The sequence below is a fragment of the Vipera ursinii genome (assembly GCF_947247035.1).
Source record: "Vipera ursinii genome assembly, chromosome: 1".
Lineage (NCBI taxonomy): Eukaryota > Metazoa > Chordata > Lepidosauria > Squamata > Viperidae > Vipera > Vipera ursinii.
The window spans coordinates 90,057,911-90,075,646 of NC_139512.1; the positions used below are offsets into that span (position 1 = coordinate 90,057,911).

General features: G+C 39.5%; 1 protein-coding gene across 1 annotated transcript in view; it reads left to right on the top strand.

Annotated features, from left to right (window-relative positions):
• LUZP2 (leucine zipper protein 2) overlaps window positions 1–17,736 on the top strand; it is a gene marked incomplete at both ends in the record, with an annotated part of 438,735 nt that overhangs the window by 252,645 nt on the left and 168,354 nt on the right. Inside the window, one exon of the mRNA XM_083349683.1 lies at window positions 16,956–17,018. Coding sequence (XP_083205809.1) covers window positions 16,956–17,018 — 63 coding nt within the window. The remainder of the gene's footprint in view (window positions 1–16,955; window positions 17,019–17,736) is intronic.

Genomic DNA, 17,736 nt, shown 5'->3' on the forward strand with positions numbered 1-17,736 from the left:
ATATACTGTACCAATTTCCTAAAAAAATAAGATCCTTTGAACTCAGTGGGCTATTTCTGAGTAGAGAGCTATGCAGTGGTTTAGGTCAATGCAAGTTTTATTGTTTAAAACTGCAATTAGAAGAAGGGGGGGAAGCCTCTTTCCCCTGGCATTTAAGACTAATGTCTTGAGGGTGTTATCTGTAAAAATATCAGCACACAGTGCAAGGGTTGTCATCCTCCCTCCTTATCTGGGCAATAAGTTTGATGAAACACCCAAGCTTATTGCTGCAGCAATTCTGATGACTGAAATGAGTTCAACTATCAAAGGTATTATAAGAAATAGCCCTAAGATGTTTTAGAACAGCCACCATAAAAAACAATGATAATGTGTGCTGGAAGAGGAGGAGGAGAGAACATAATTTTCCATGCCTTCTTCTCCCAGTGTTTTGCAGCAAATGTAAAAGGCTATGTCACTAACTATATTTTTGCTATTTCACATTTGTCTTCAAGCAGAACAAACTTATTTCTAGTCCCAATTTCACTTATATGCCAACTTTCAAATCTGCAAAAGATGGAAAAGTATATATTAAGAACTAAATTCACATGACATATGAGGTTATGCTTTATTTCCTGCAATTTTGGTAAATTCTTTGGAAGCTGGGTGCATCCATATATACTTTCAATCCATAGAAAGTTTTCAACTTTCTTGGCAATTATCCTAAGGAATACATTTGCAAATTCAATTAAAAACATAACTGTATTTTTCAGAAACTTTAAGCTTATGGCATTTGCAATAGATGCTCCAAGATTCCATGAGAACCCTTTGATTCAAATCCAGAGTATATGTTTCACTGAATTTGGATTTATTTGTTGCAGTGTTGAAGAATCCGATCATTTATCTTGCAATATTGAGGAATATAAAATACAAGTCTTAATTTTCTAAAACAAAGAGGAAAAAGGCTTGCTAACTATGCACATTTCTAAATCAAGTCTATTATATATCCTTTATCCACAATCCGGAGCCTTCTTTATTATATTTATAGCCTGCTGTCTCTCCAATATTAGAAATAGTTTCATTTCTTTACTGCACTTAGCTGGATGAAATCCACACATTTTGTATCCATTTGGAGCTCAGCGATGATAATTCACTGTTGGGCTATGAATTGTTTGGGTCATCTAATATGCATTTCAAATTGGAGATGCTTTTGTGCTGTTTGTATGTACCTACTTCCAATTTTGGCACATTTGCATTTGGTAAATAGGAATAGCAAATCATAGTAGTGATGGGCATATAAATAACAGTGCCAAGGCATTTTCACTTTCAAAAATATGGTTGCATACAACAATCACAATGTACTTGCAGTATGAATCACATTGCATATTCCATGTCAGTAACTAACATGAGGAAGAGAAAAAAAATTGCACCTGCCACATAGAATTCTGCCCACAATATTTCATTTCCTCCTCCCTGCTTCAGGATAAAATACTTGGTTAGAAGAAATAATTTCCAGGGCAGGTTAAGGAATTTGGGGTTCCACCACCAGCAGCAAAAAAGAACCAGCTGGGCAAGTTCATCAGGAAGGCTGATGAATGAAATATTGTTTCGGCTACCAGTTACCTAAAAGCTTTTAAAGCTGTCATTTTAGAGTGCATGTTGATCTGCCAGCCAGCAGAGCTTGCTTTGGGGTTTTCCCATCCATGGGTGTCTTACTTACATGTAGTTCATATTTGGTTTTGTTTCTCAGAAAGCCACCCTGCACCTGTCTATCATTGAATGCGTCCCTTTCTATGCTTAGGGCTAAGTGGTGGGATAGAGTCAGCAGGGAAGATTTCTGTCACTAAGGGCTCTTCTGGAGGGAAATAGGAACCCCAATTCCATGTCAGAGTTTCCAGAATTAGTTTGCTGTTGATAGCCCCTCTAAAGCCTTCAAATTCATTTGAAAAGGAGCTTTGTAAAGTGGAACATTTTTGCTCTCTTCTGGCTTGTTATTTTTCCAGTCTGCGCTCAACCCATATTGTGGACCCCCTGATGCTCTAAGCCGGGAGTGTCAAACAGATGCCACACCCATCCCACCTCCAGCAATGCAAAAAAAAAACAAAAAACCTCACGGTACGTCGCAACACGTCATGTGATGCAGCGAGTTTGACACCTGCGCTCTAAGCTGTTTGTCACTACTCCCTGGAGAACCCTGTCTTCCCACCCTGTAGAGTAAACCTCATACTCATTAGCACTGATGTTACCTACTGGGTAATGAGATTCCTGCAAACAAACAAAGATGCAGACGGAGCACCAAGGACTTCCATTTAACCCATATTCCATGAATTCTCACTGAACTGTTTGTTCTCATTTTTTTTCTACCCTAAAATATGGCAGAATTGGCATAAGAATTTGGCAAAAGCTGAGTAGAAATTCTAGGATACACAACATGGCACAGTTAGATAAGCACTTCAATTGCATACTAGGTGCAAGCTGTAAAAACTGTGAATTTTCCTCCAAGGAAGGTCTGATCTTCATAACAAGCTTGCTCACTGTGAGCATGAGCTGCTGACCACTGCTCAATGTAGGAACGCACTATGTCATTCTCTATTCATCCACAGTCCACATGAAGGCAATCTCTACCCACCTTTTTCAACAACAACAAAAACCTTGTTTTCTGACTCAGATGGTCTGCCTGAATTCCTGCTGCTCTCCATTTCATTGTAGGCAAACAACTCTAATTCATTATTTGTGTACTGCAGCAGGAAAGCACTCTTTGGTCATTGCATCTGCCCTCCACAACCATTTTTTTAACAATAACTTCATTGATAGAACAGTGGAATAGTACGGACGCGTACCTGTCTATTTTGTTTTGTTTTTAACCAGGTGAAATTTCCTTGTAGCCTTAGTGACAGGGAAAATAATATAACTAAGGGCTTTTAAAAAAAACCCTCCTCCAGGAATAGTAAAGGAGAAAGGAAATACATGTCAGGGACTGTAGTAGAAAATTGGACTTTCATTATGGCCAAAGCAGAGGAGGATAAAAGGTAGAAAAGGATTTTTAAGCAGGCTTTATTTCCAGTTAGTTTATGCCTGAGAGTTCATCAGTTTAAGGGTGCAGTATGGAAAAGCTCAAAGTGAAGATTCGCTTTCTGCCTTATATCCCTAAGCCATTCAAATCCATCGCCTTCTCTTCTAGTTTTGTTACACTGAACTATTTGATCGATTGCCAATTATTTTTGAAACTGGCATCGCAGCTTGGGAACTGCTGGCTCTAAACTTGATTTTGTAACTTCCCTGAAGTCCCTTATGTGTAGGTGGTGCCACATTACATTAGCAACTACATTCACAGCCTGAACATAGAAAGAGAAGCAATTATGTAAACCTTTTGATAACTTTTTTGAAGTTTAGATTCCACTACTTTTTCTGGCAATGAACATGTGAGTAGGTGCTTCATAATAATTGTATATACAGCATCTTGTACTGGCTGGTTATGGGAGAGTCGATTTGGTATATAGATTAAGGCACCACAGAAGAAACTGGGAGACTATGAGTTCTAGCCTGGTTTTAGGCTTGAAGCCCATTGGGTAATCTTGGTCCAGTCATACTTTCTCAGCCCTAGAAAAGAAGCAAGGTTGAACCACTTCTAAAATCTTTGCCAGGAAAAACTGCAGGGACTAATCCAGGCAGTCAAAGACTGAGGTACCGAAAACAATTCTATTTATATGTATGTATTTCACATAAACTGTTTCAACTGAGACTGACTCTAAGCAGCATACAATTTCCAAGTTCTTATTCTCAGATTGAAACATAACAATTGAGAACAAAAGATAAAGGTTGTTGTTGTTGTTTGCATATACCAGCACAGCTGGTGGGCTTTTGGAGAAATTAACTGACAATGTGTGCTTAATTCCCTTTCAGAACTTAATGTAGCATACACAGTTTGTTTTCATACATATCTGGATTACTATTACTCCTTTTTTCAACCTTCTAGTGATTGTTTCTATTTACAGCCCAGCTGTGGTATACTTATTAAACCTGTAGCATATGAGAAAATGGTTAAACTAGGATGATTATAGAAAATCTGGAGAGACTGTGTGGCTCCTGTATTAGATGTAAATGATAACGTGGCTATTGGTTTACATATGCTACAGGTTTGTTAGAAGATATGAGCTTAGTATACAGTTGGCCCACTCAATATTTGATCATGAATAGATCTACAAGAGCAGAGTTATGTAACATTCAGAGCTTGTAAGCCCCATTCCTCATAGCTTTATCTGTAACATAATAGAAATATGTTTACATGCAGACAATTAATCCAGGCACAAATGAAGAGACAAAACTTGGACCCAGTTAAGTCTGTGTGAAAATGTGAATTTGATTTAGCTCAAATATTATTAAATCAGTTAAATGTTTCAGTTAATTATTAGGTCTGGAGGGATTAGGTAACAATTCAGAGATTTGATGAACTTTTTGGCTTCGGAGCTATCAAGCAACTTTCCTTCCATTAGTGGACAAAGCTGAGACATTAATAATCAACAGATGAGTTTAATCATAACAGTTCAAATGATTAATTAATCACACCAGTTTCTTATACCTCCACACTTAAGGGAGTAATACTTTGTTGTCTGTCCCATATTTCTGAGAAATTGTTTATGCAAAATCCAAGATTCAGATTTATTTTTTTGCTAATATGCTTTTCCTTTTGTGACAGTCTTTCCTTAAGCACATGTTTTTTAACTTTATTTTTAGTTAATCCCAGTGTATATGTCTTAACTGTGATGTTTGTAGTCTTTGTACATGCTCCAAAAATATTTTGGAAAAGGTGTTTTGTTACAACTATAGCGCCTCTTTAATTTCTTCTTTTCTTCTGTTTTGTTTTAAAACTGGAAAAAAAGTCATAGCTCCTTTAAGATGTCCTTCTTCCATGCATTTTGAATAATATTTTCCAAATTCTTTTTCAAGGATGCCCTGCTTTATTAATTTCTACATTCTGTGTCTGACATTTTTTAGATATTTCAGTCTGTCTTTGCCTAATGTTTAATTCTCCCTGAAGAACCAATTACTTATTTTTCTTTTCTATCTTTTGTCTGTTTTTTTTTCTGTTCCTGGAATGATTAACTTCATGAGTGGTCTAAAATAGTCTAACATCCAAAACATTATTGCATAATAAAGTTGGAAAAGAGATAGATAGATAGATAGATAGATAGATAGATAGATAGATAGATAGATAGATGATAGATAGATAGATATAGAGTATTAGATAGGCTATATTGTAGTTCATTATACTCACAATATTGAAAGCAAGTAGAGTTCTCAAACTTCCTTAAAAAGAAGAGAGAGAAAGGAATGGAAGGAAAATGCATAAAAGATTAAAAAGAAGAAGAAGCAGTACACAAAAAGTCATCAGTTAAAAATAAGAGCCTTACCAATAAACCATGTTAACAAGCTTGCCAGTGGTTCTTTAATATGTATAAAACCTTGCTTTTTAAACACTTTAAGTTTGTTGTTGTTAGTTGTGAAGTCATGTCCAACCCATTGCAACCCTATGGACAATGTTCCTCCAAGACTTCCTGTCCTCTACCATCTTCTGGAGTCCATTTAAGTTCACGCCTACTGCTTCAGTGACTCCATCCAGCCACCTCATTCTCTGTCGTCCCCGTCTTCTCTTGCCCTCAATCTTTCCCAGCATTAGGCTCTTCTCCAGTGAGTCCTTCCTTCTCATTACGTGTTCAAAGTATTTGAGTTTCAACTTCAGGATCTGGCTTCTAAAGAACAGTCAGGGTTGATCTCCTCTAGGACTGACCGTTTTGATCGCCTTGCAGTCCAAGGGACTTGCAGGAGTCTTCTCCAGCACCATAGTTCAAAGGCCTCAATTCTTTGGCGCTCAGCCTTTCTTATGGTCCAACTTTCACTGCCATACATTGCAACTGGGAAGACCATAGCCTTGACTATACGCACTTTTGTTGACAGGGTGATGTCTCTGCTTTTTAGTGTGCTGTCTAGATTTGCCATGGCTTTCCTCCCCAGGAGCAAGCATCTTTTAATTTCTTGGCTACAGTCCCCATCTGCGGTGATCCTGGAGCCCAGGAAAATGAAATCTGTCACTACCTCCATTCTTCCCCATCTATTTGCCAGGATTTGAGAGGACCAGATGCCATGGTTTTCTTAATGTTGAGTTTCAAGCCCACTTTTGCACTCTGCTTCTTCACCCGCATCAAGAGGCTCTTTAGTTCCTCTTCACTTTCTGCCATTAGAGTGGTATCATCTGCATATCTTAGGTTGTTGATATTTCTCCCGGCAATCTTAATTCCATCTTTTAATTCATCTAGCCCTGCCTTTCTCATGATGTGCTCTGCATATAAGTTAAATAGGCAGGGCAACAGAATACAGCCTTGCCAGACTCCTTTCCCAATTTTGAACCAATCAGTGGTTCCGTGTCCAGTTCTCACTGTTGCTTCTTGACCCGCATATAGGTTTCTCAAGAGACAAATAAGATGGTCTGGTACTCCCATCTCTTTAAGAACTTGCCACAGTTTGTTGTGATACACACAATCAAAGGCTTTAGCATAGTCAATGAAGCAGAAGTAGATGCTTTTCTGAAACTCTCTAGCTTTCTCCACGATCCAGTGTATTTTGGCAATTTGATCTCTAGTTCCTCTGCCACTTTGAAATCCTGCCTGTACTTCTGGAAGTTCTCAAGAAGTACAGAAAGGATTTCAAAGAGGCTGGTAGGCTTTATCATTTTTATCTCTGCTATTGCTGCTTTGAAAGAAAGGAAGGAGATATTTCAAGAAATGACTACAGTCTAACCTTTGATGTATTCAGCCAAAATTTGGCAGCACAGTTAATATCCTCTAAAAGACGTCTCAGTCTTGTTATTTTCAGTTTCATTTCATCCCATTTGGCCACAAAATGAAGCAGCTTTAGGCAACCATAACTGACGGTGGCATTTATCAAAGAAAATTTCAAATCAGTTTGATTCAAATCCTTTGGCCTTCAAAACTCAAATTTCAATAAGTTTGCCAAGTTTGAATCTTACATTGAGATTTCAGCTGATTTGTAGTGCTACAGCATCTATGCTGAATTTAGAAATATTGAATAGTTTTAATCCTTACATATTTGCTTATTAAAAATATTTGTAGCTACCATTGAAATATACAAGTCCAGCATTCTGAGACTTCTCTGCAAACTGCTTTCAGTATTGCTTGGTAAGATTTGCCAATTTAAATTAAACACAACTTATCCAGGATAATTTCATGATTTAAGCTGCTAAGGTAGCATTATAAGGATAATGGAGAGCAAAAGAGAGCAGTATAATTGTATTAAGACTGTTACTGTGAAAAAGAAATACAAAATTTTAACAGTTGCTTTAAATCAGAATGCAATAGAGAGGTGATTTCACTGAAGAATTATTCCCAAAATCATTTGCCAGTTCTCTGCTAACATTCAAGGTTATTCAGTTGAGTATCTCTTGTATTGCCTTCCAAAGATAAAAGATAGATGTCTAGTGAAGATCTTCTTCTGTACGTGATTAAGAGGAGTCTGGGAGTTGTCCATAACAAATGGTTATACTCTATATTTGGAGATTGCTTTGACAGGGTGTAGATAATTCTTTTGTCTCTCTCTCTCCACTGACAATGTAAATAATTTATAATCAATTTGTATAATGCTAGAAGATAAATCAGAATAAGAGACCCATGTTAAGTTCATATCTGCAAGATGGCCATGGATTAAAGCTTAACTTGCACACTCACATTTATAGGCTTTATATTTCTCATGATGAGAATTTTTGCCCTTCTAGAAAATAGGTTTTCTGTTAAAATGTCTCTTTCTCCTTTTAGGAAACCACTGAAAGCTTTGGAATGTAGATCTAGAAAATTGGTTCACTTTTTTTCTCTTTCTCTCCCCACGCCCTATATTACCCTTCTTAGAAATTACATATAAGATGGCTTCTATAATACAGAACAATACAAAAATATATCTATAGTAATTTGCTGTATTTCAGGATTTTGAAAAAGCTTAAAAGGAAAAGGTTTTTTTTTTTGTTCTGGATCGTGGTGCTGGCAGACAAATAGGGTGATCGCTCCTCCTTCTGTCTGGCTTTCTTTCACCAGGGGACCCCTGAAAGGGGTCAAAAGTCACCCTGGAGAGGTGACGAGCAAGGAAGAGCACCCTCAAATTGATTTTGGAAAGGCAGCAGCCCTCCCATCAACTTGGAGCAGTTCTTTGGACTGATGAAGAAAGGATCAGCCACTCCCATGGCCCATCATTAATGCCGTTTCCAACTGAGGCCAAACTAACAACTTATCACCTGAAAGCACAGCGGACAAACTGGGTGGGAACTGCCTTCTCCCTATCCAACTTTCCTTTCTTTTCCTGTTAAAAGCCCTCTGAAATTGCCTCCCCCTACGAGGAGAGAGGGAAGGGAACTTTTTTTCCCCACCCTCTTAAATGGTGGCGTTTGAATACACTGGGGAAAAAAAACCTTGAAAAAATATAATTAACTAATTAGACCCATATCTCTTTTACATTTGGTGACTCAAAAAGCTCCTATTTTCATGGGAACTGTCTACATTATGCATTTGACAAAAAAAGGGGAAAAAAGAAAAAAGACGAAGAACTTAATTTTGATAAAAGCCTACTCTGTCTGAAAAGGATTTTAAATAACACTGGAACATCTTGTGGTTAAGCCTGGTACAGCAAGTGAATATCCCTGGCAAATAAATCTGTTTACAACTTAAATCTGTCCTTGGCATTAGCTAAAGATAAAAACTTGAAACAGCTGGGAGGTGAATTTGGATTTTAAGAACTGTGGAGGTGAACATTTACTGACTCTTGTTTAAAAATTAGCCTCCACTAAAGGATTATCTATAACTATTCCAGAAATGGAGGGAGACCAGCTACAAACTTCAATTGACTATAAGCTTATACTTGAAAAAATTCTCGAAGCCACTGAGATAATTAACTCCAGACTGAAAGAGAAAGGCGCTAGCTTGAAACCACAAACTGAAACCCAGACTCCAACTAAAGAACTTATAATTCAGAAAATAACAAAGCTGGAAGAAACTACTAAGATAGAGGACTCTAAGGAACAACAAGATATTGAAAAATTTAATATCCAAATCCTGACTCCATCTAAAGAACCTACAACTTCAAAAGTATATGAAGCGGAAGAAAGTAACACCAAAATAGAGGATGCTAAAGATCAACAAAGACAGCTTATTGAAAACCTAGACAACCAAGCAGCAACTACAAAGTTGGATACGACCTTCTGCTTAAATCAGAAGAAACCAAAGGAAGGAAGAGACCAGACTGAATTGAAGATAAAGACACTAGAGCAAATACAGAGATTTGAACCAACAGGGCAACAACCTAATGATTATAAATGGTTTAGCTTTTTTGGATTACTGATGGTTAGATGGTCTCCTACAATTCAACCAATATGTGCTGGAATCAAGAGAGACCTATCTGACCTAAAGGCAAAAAAAAAGAAAAAGAAAGCTAGAGTTAGGTTTAAAAAATCATTTGCTAGAGAGTTACTAAAGGCTACTCTATTAGTAATGTGTGATCTATTAGGATGTGAAATAGAAAATGTTTATGAGATAAAATTAGAATATGCTTATGTATTTATCAGGCTTATCTTAGATATTATAATTCGTGTAGGGAAATAATGGAAATTTGGGTTATGGACGCTATTATCAATGTTAAAGGTTAAATTTGTATACTTTAACAAAGAACTAACAATTAGGAAAAATCAAAATAGAATTTGGATATGTATAAGTAAAAATAGATTGATAAATGTAGGTTATTGTATTGGCAATGTGTGATGTATCAGGATGAGAAATAGAAAATGTTTATGAAATGTAAGTAGAGTTCACTCATATAGATATTATGTGTATTTTTGATAAATGTAGGTTATTGTATTGGCAATGTGTGATGTATCAGGATGAGAAATAGAAAATGTTTATGAAATGTAAGTAGAGTTCACTCATATAGATATTATGTGTATTTTTGATGTTATAATTTTTGTGTAGTGAAATAAGGGAAATTTGGGTTGTGGATGTTATTTTGGATGTTAAAGGCTAAACTTGAATACTATAACCAAAAAAAAAAAATAGGTAAAACTTAAAAACAGGACATGGATACATATAACTAAAAATGGACTGACAAATGTTTTAACTGATCATGTTATTGTTAGAAATTTACTGGTTTAAGCATGTTATATTAAATGTTAAGGGAAATTGAGAAGGATGTTTTGATAATGTAAACTGAATTATGTACTAAAAACTCTGTTACTGAGCCTTTGATTACCCAGTCACTGTATTATATACGTAAACAAACATTAGTAATAAATTAAACAGTTATTCCGTTATTACTGTGAGGGGAAAACAAATCTGACAGGAGAACACGCGGGAACTTTGACAGCTGTCAAAGTTCCCCGCACGGCGCAGGCGCAGCCACGGACAGCTCGCGGCTGTCAAAACACCGAGCCATGCGGAAACAAGAGCTGTCAAGAGAAGACGGCGAGGATTGGTTCGGTTAGATGTGGCGCCAAAAGGGACGATCCTGATTGGTCCTCACTGACAGCTGCCGGCTATAAAAGCCGGACAAGTTATTCTGTTTTTGCCTTGCTCTAAATAAAACCCCTAGTTAATTAGCCTGTTGTCCCGAGTGGTCCTTCGGCTACTTCACTGGCGACGAGGATGGGATCGCTCCATAGCTGAAGTCACGGCCGAGGAAGAGAGTTCCCGGCCAGAGCTGTCACTGGAAGTTTTAACTTCCAACGGAGCGAGACCCAGGACCGGACGACATGGCCAACTTCGGGCGTGTGAGGGAATTAGATACCCGCCATCCAGAGAGATGGCAATCACACCTGGGGCAAGTTGAGGGATTTCTCCTCGTCAGCAAAATCACCGACGACAGAGCAAAGGCCGCCGCTCTCCTGTACATCAGCGGGCCCCCGGTATACGATGCTGCCGTCAGGCTGTTCAGCCCAGTACCCATCACCGAAGTCTCCTACGCAGACCTGGTAGACCAACTGAACAAACATTATATGCCGGCACGCTCGGAGCTGTATTGGTGAGTACAATTCGCCCAGAAGAAGCAGCGACCGGACGAACCCGCAAATGACTTCATCGCCGGGGTCAGGCACGCTGCTCGTAACTGCTGTTTCCCCGACCTGGAAGACCGCATCAGAGACCAGGTGGTGATTGGGTTGAGGGATGAGCAGCTTCAGAAAAAACTGACATCTAAACCCGACATGAGTCTAGCCGAATTGACCCGAGAAATAATGGCCTACGAGTATAACCACAAGAAAAAATCGACCACCACAACTCCAGAGAGTCCAGCAATCATGTACCAAGAGAGCGCAACCCTCAGTGACAGCGACGAATCGGTGGACTTCACAGACGGTGAGGCCCTTCAGTGCAGAATGGAACGTAGGCAACAGCGAAGAAGCGACACGTCAGACCGCCGAAGAACCAGAAACCCCCCGCCACCACGATACGAGCAACGGGCCACCTGCGCCAGCTGCGGGGGCAACCATGCCCGGGGAAGCTGCCGGTTCCGAAACGCAAAATGCCACAATTGCGGAAAAACCGGCCACATCAAACCGGTGTGCCGAAGTCGGCCCCGCGACAACGTGCATGATCTGGAGGCCAATTCCCCAGGTAGGCCAACCACCCAGGCCAACATAGGGGAAACGCCAGGGGTCCTAGTGGAAACAATTGATAAGGTACACAGCCTGAGTTCAAAAGTAAGAATCAGGGTAAAAATTCAGGGAGTCACCTGCCCTATGGAGGTGGACTCCGGGTCAGCAGTCTCCTTAATTTCATTCAAAACGTATCAGGAGATCTGCCAGCGAAGCAATAGGGAAATTCCCCTTAGGAAAACCCAGGTCCATCTAGCAGATTTCCAAAAAAAAACCCATACCTCTAGAAGGGAAGGCTAAGGTCGCTGTAGAATACAAAAAATTCAAGGGACCCCTAGAAGTTCTAGTGACTCCAGGGAACCGCACCAACCTAATCGGGCTGAACTGGTTCAGCCCTCTGGGCATCGCCATTACTGGGGTAAACACAGTCCAAGCCTCTAGCCTCGAAGCCGTCTGCAACAAGTATGCAGACGTCTTTGATGGCACTCTGGGGAAATACACTGCCCCCCCATCTCCTTACAATTAAACCCAGCCATCCAGCCCATAAAGATAAGAGCTAGGAGGGTTCCATTTGCCCTTAAAGAAAAAATAGAAAATGAGCTAGAACACCTCGTAGGACTAGGGGTGCTAGAACCTACGGAAGGGGGAAGCTGGGAGACCTCAATAGTCACCCCAGTTAAACCTAACGGGGAAATTAGATTATGTGCAGACTGTAAGGCGACCCTCAACCTAGCCCTCAGCCCCCATGCTTACCCGGTGCCAGCGGTAAGGGACGTATTTGCTTCCATCCGCTCCGGCGCCATTTTTGCAAAACTTGATCTGACGCAGGCGTACTTGCAACTGCCTGTCACAAATGACACCGCGGAAGCCCAAACAATTGTCACCCACCGCGGTGCCTTTAAAGTGAAAAGGCTCCAATTTGGCATTTCGGCAGCCCCTGGTATCTTCCAAGGTATTATGGAAAAAACCCTGAAAGGAATACCCGGGGTCTGCCCCTATTTAGACGATGTTCTCATCGCCGGAGAAAACGAAGCAAACTTAGCTGACAGACTGTCAGCTGTACTGAGCCGGCTCAGAGAAGCCGGTCTCAAACTTAAACGCGAAAAGTGCTCCATCGGAGTCACTTCCACAGAATTCCTAGGGTACAAAATAGACGCCCAAGGCATTCACCCCACCACAGAAAAACTAAGGGCTATTCAGACAGCGCCCAGCCCAAAGAATAAACAAGAACTCCAAGCCTTTTTAGGGTTATTAAACTTCTATCACGCTTTCCTTCCCCACAAAGCCACCATAGCAGAGCCTCTCCATAGGCTCCTAGACAAGGGAACTGCCTGGTCCTGGACCAAAACACATGAAAATAGCTTCCAGTCATTAAAAAAAAATATCTGTAACAGTTCAACAATCACCCTTTTCCGAGAAGACACACCAATATGCATCGCTTGCAATGCATCTCCCTATGGAATAGGGGCAGTATTAAGTCACCTATACAAGGATGGCACCCAAAGACCCATAGCTTTTTATTCACGCACTCTGTCAAAAGCGGAAAGGAACTACGCACAAATCGACAGAGAAGCACTAGCAATAGTCGCAGGGGTAAAAAAGTTCCATGACTACCTCTATGGGAGACCCTTTACCATATTCACAGATCACAAACCCCTACTAGGAATATTCACTTGGAATAAAACAACACCGCAGATTCTTTCACCAAGAATACTGCGTTGGTCCACTTTCCTATCAGCATATTCTTACAAATTAATACATAAACCAGGGAAGGAATTAGGACACGCAGACTGCCTCAGCAGGCTGCCAATTCAAGGCAAGGACCCAGACCCAGCCCCAGCGGGGCTAATTCTAGCAATCTCCCAACTTCCTGACTGCCCCCTCTCTGCAAAGATTATAGCTAACAATTCAGCTAAAGACAAAATACTCAGCAGAATCCTCAGGTGGACAACAACAGGATGGCCAGCAAAAAACCCACACCCTCAATTCCAGCCATTCTATAACAGGAAAAATGAAATGTCTTCACATATGGGATGCCTTTTATGGGGGAATAGGGTGGTAATACCCAACAAGAACACAGCCCAAACATTAGACATCTTACATGAAGGACATCCAGGCATAGTCAAGATGAAAGCTCTGGCCAGAAGTTATGTCTGGTGGCCTGGCATTGATAAAGAGATAGAAAAAATATGTGGGAGGGTGCTACACCTGTCAAGCAACACGAAGCGAGCCACCCCAAGCCCCAATTCACAATGGGAAACTACAAAAAACCCATGGTCACGCATACATCTAGACTTCGCAGGACCAATCCAAGGGCAGAGTTTCCTAATAGTAGTCGACAGCTATTCTAAATGGTTAGAAGTCATTCCCCTTAGGAAAACAACTTCAGGAGCCACTATACAAGCCCTTAGGAAAATATTCGCCACCCACGGCCTCCCAGACACCATGGTTTCAGACAATGGACCTCAATTCACTTCTCGTGAATTTCAGATGTTCGCTATGAAGAACTGTATTAGACTGGTCACGTCTGCACCGTTCCACCCATCGACGAACGGGATGGCTGAAATTATGGTGCGCTCCACCAAAGAAGCTTTAAAAAAATTCGTAAGAGGGAACTGGCAGCGTCGACTCAGCCAGTTCCTAATGTCACAACATACAACTCCATGCACAACAACGGGCAAATCACCTGCAGAACTAAGATGGGGGAGGAGGCTGATAACGCGGCTCGACAGACTACATCCAGACACTTACACCGCAGAAACAGATCACCCCCCCACCCCGCACATTCAAACCGGGGCAAATGATATGGGCACGGTCATACACAGCCAAAAACAAATGGGTCCAAGGGACAGTACTACAACAGACAGGACCTATTTCTTATCTAATATCCACACATAGTGACGGCAATCTACGACGACATATCGATCAACTCAGGCCAAGACAACCACAGCACAACCCAGAACCCCAACCAGGGGACCACCAACTTCAAGCCCCCGCAGGAATGTTGCCGATACCAACCCAAGAGGAAGAGGAGCAAGAGAACTTACTACCACCAGAACCAGACATCGCCCCACCCCCAAGGCGCTCTAACAGGAACAGAAGAGCCCCTGCATATTTAAAGGACTACCAATGGGCCGGCTCCAACAACCAACAAGGGGGAGGGAATGCTCCAGGGGAGGGGTAAGGGGTGTATTATATACGTAAACAAACATTAGTAATAAATTAAACAGTTATTCCGTTATTACTGTGAGGGGAAAACAAATCTGACAGGAGAACATGCGGGAACTTTGACAGCTGTCAAAGTTCCCCGCACGGCGCAGGCACAGCCACGGACAGCTCGCGGCTGTCAAAACACCGAGCCATGCGGAAACAAGAGCTGTCAAGAGAAGACGGCAAGGATTGGTTCGGTTAGACGCGGCGCCAAAAGGGACGATCCTGATTGGTCCTCACTGACAGCTGCCGGCTATAAAAGCCGGACGAGTTATTCTGTTTTTGCCTTGCTCTAAATAAAACCCCTAGTTAATTAGCCTGTCGTCCCGAGTGGTCCTTCGGCTACTTCAGTCACCATGATGCTTTCTAAATATTTGGATTTTAAATCAGAAAACTAATAAAACTTGTGGGTTTTTTTTTAAAAAAGAAAGCATGAACATCTGCAGAAAAAAAGTGCCATTAGAGCCTCACCAGTAAGTGGGCAGGGTTGAGATAAGCTTTCACATAATTAAGATTACTCATTTTAAAATATATGAATAAAATACCTGGAAGCTATTTTAACAGCTTTGAATAAAATCCTTCCATTCATGCCACAAGTCCCTGCAGAACCCTCCAAGTGGGTAGAGATGGATGGCTAGGCCTTCATACCACATAAACTCATTCACACAGATTCTTATTATTTAGAGACACAAATATATTTCTAAATATGGTAATATAGGGAAACTCTAGCTGCTGGAAAATAAAAGCCTAGGTTCATTGATCTGGGCTGCAAAACTCTGGACATTTATTTGAAAGTAAGCAGAGAGTTTGTCTGCTGTTATCTCTTTGCAGCCTGGCTCTGAAGATCTATTGAAGCCTTGATCTTTCTACTATACTTTATCAGGATTGCTTTGGAGAATTAGTAACATACCTTTAAAGTAAGTGAGCCATCATAAATAATTTTGAGGCCTGCATTAAAACATTGTCTGTGCTTCTTTTATGAAGAAAAGGAGGAAGAAAAAAGTAAGGGAAAAAAAGAATAATAAAGGTAGCAGGAGAGAAACTTAGCGGAAGAAATCCAATAAAGCCTGCTAAGAGCTTTTGAAGTCATTTGTGGAAAATGTGTGAAATTAATTTACTTTACCCTTTACTTCATTAAGCTGTTCAGAATTATTGGAAGTCAGCTGAGAACATCAAGAGATTTTTTTTATTATTATAAACTTAAGCAGTCTATAAACAGGAATGTTATTCCTGGAATTAAGTAGGTTGGCAGTCCAATAATATATGTCTAGCAAGATAAATGTCTGTGAAAGAAATATATTTAGTTATAAACTACTTCTATAGATCCTGTGCAAAAAAATTCAAGGGTATTTTTAGAGACTGACTCTTTCCATCTTCACTGCTGTACAGGAAAAGAAATCCTTTCTAGAATTACACACAAAAATCACAGATCCTGGAGAACCTTCCATTATGAATAATTAGTTAAACATACAACTCATTAAGTCCTTGAAAAGGCATTTTTTTATATTTTACCTATTCTGTGTGTTCTACGCTTTTAGTTTATCTATACATTAATACAGGATTAATAAAATTATTATTTAGAAGACTATTTTATAATAAGCTGAGAATTATATCCTACATTAGCTTTGCATGTAGGCTTGTAGGGATATGGGACTGGTTGAATATTTGACTTCATTTTTTTTCCATTTTTTGGTGGTGACAGGAGGAAAACAGTCCTATCTTAATCTGAACAGAAGGAAACATAAAATACAGTATGGCCTGATGAGGTGTCTAACCTTTACAACATATGCACCACAATAATCTTCTACTCTGAATGAATAGACCTGGAGTAAAGAGAATACCCAGAATTAAGTAGAGGCAAAAGCCCAAGAAATATACATGGAGTGGATGGATCCTCCTATCAATGAATCAGTGGTTCTGAAAATCCAAAAAGGCTTTGTAGAAATATTTAAATGTTGGATTTAAAACTGACTGAGATGAATAAAGGACTGGAGCTGGCCTACATACAAATGAGCAATGGAAGAAACCTAAATGACAGCTGAAGTAATGTAGAAGTAGACAGATACTACTTTATTTCCTTATTATCCTGTCTAGAGCAAGATTTTCAATAAATTCTTCAAATTTACATTTCCAGATTAATTTTCTGAAGACTGAAATGGAGAGAAAAAGCAAAATGATCAGAGATCTCCAAAATGAGGTGAGATTATTATTATTATTATTATTATTATTATTATTATTATTATTATTATTATTATTATTATTATTATTATTATTTTCCCAGAAGAGACTGAATAATCACTACACTTTTGTTAGGAAACAAATTTGTGGTATCCAAGAATTGTTTTTATAGGAAAAAGAAAAGGAATTATTAGATGCCCAGCATATTCCCAATGCATTTTCTGTTGTTGTATTATATGTTTAAAATGACATGTTGCAAGAGAAAGAACTAGTTTTGAATATTTAAACATTTAACCCTTATAAAATTGCAATTAGTACCATAATTGTCCTGAATATTTAAACTCAAAGTAACTGTTTACTAATTTGTCGGTACATATAGAGTACGTGGATACTTGATTTGCCACACCATAATCTTGGCAAAAACACTGTTGGGAGTTTTTGATTCTTTCTCATAATTTTATTATGTGTTATGTATTTATATAGTTATGGTAGCTGAATATAAGCAGGCTATGCAGAGTGGATCTTGACTATAGGCCAGACTGCAAATACTGACAAATCACTTCCATGTTATTACTAAAACAGTTACATAGTTCTCATGGTTCAAACTTGACTTGAAAGACACTTTATCTTTTAATGTGATTTTTTTGTTATAGTTATTTCTTATCATTTGCAGATTCAATATTTGCAAGTTTGGCTGCTCACTAAAATTTATTTGTAACTGCAAAATCAATACTCAC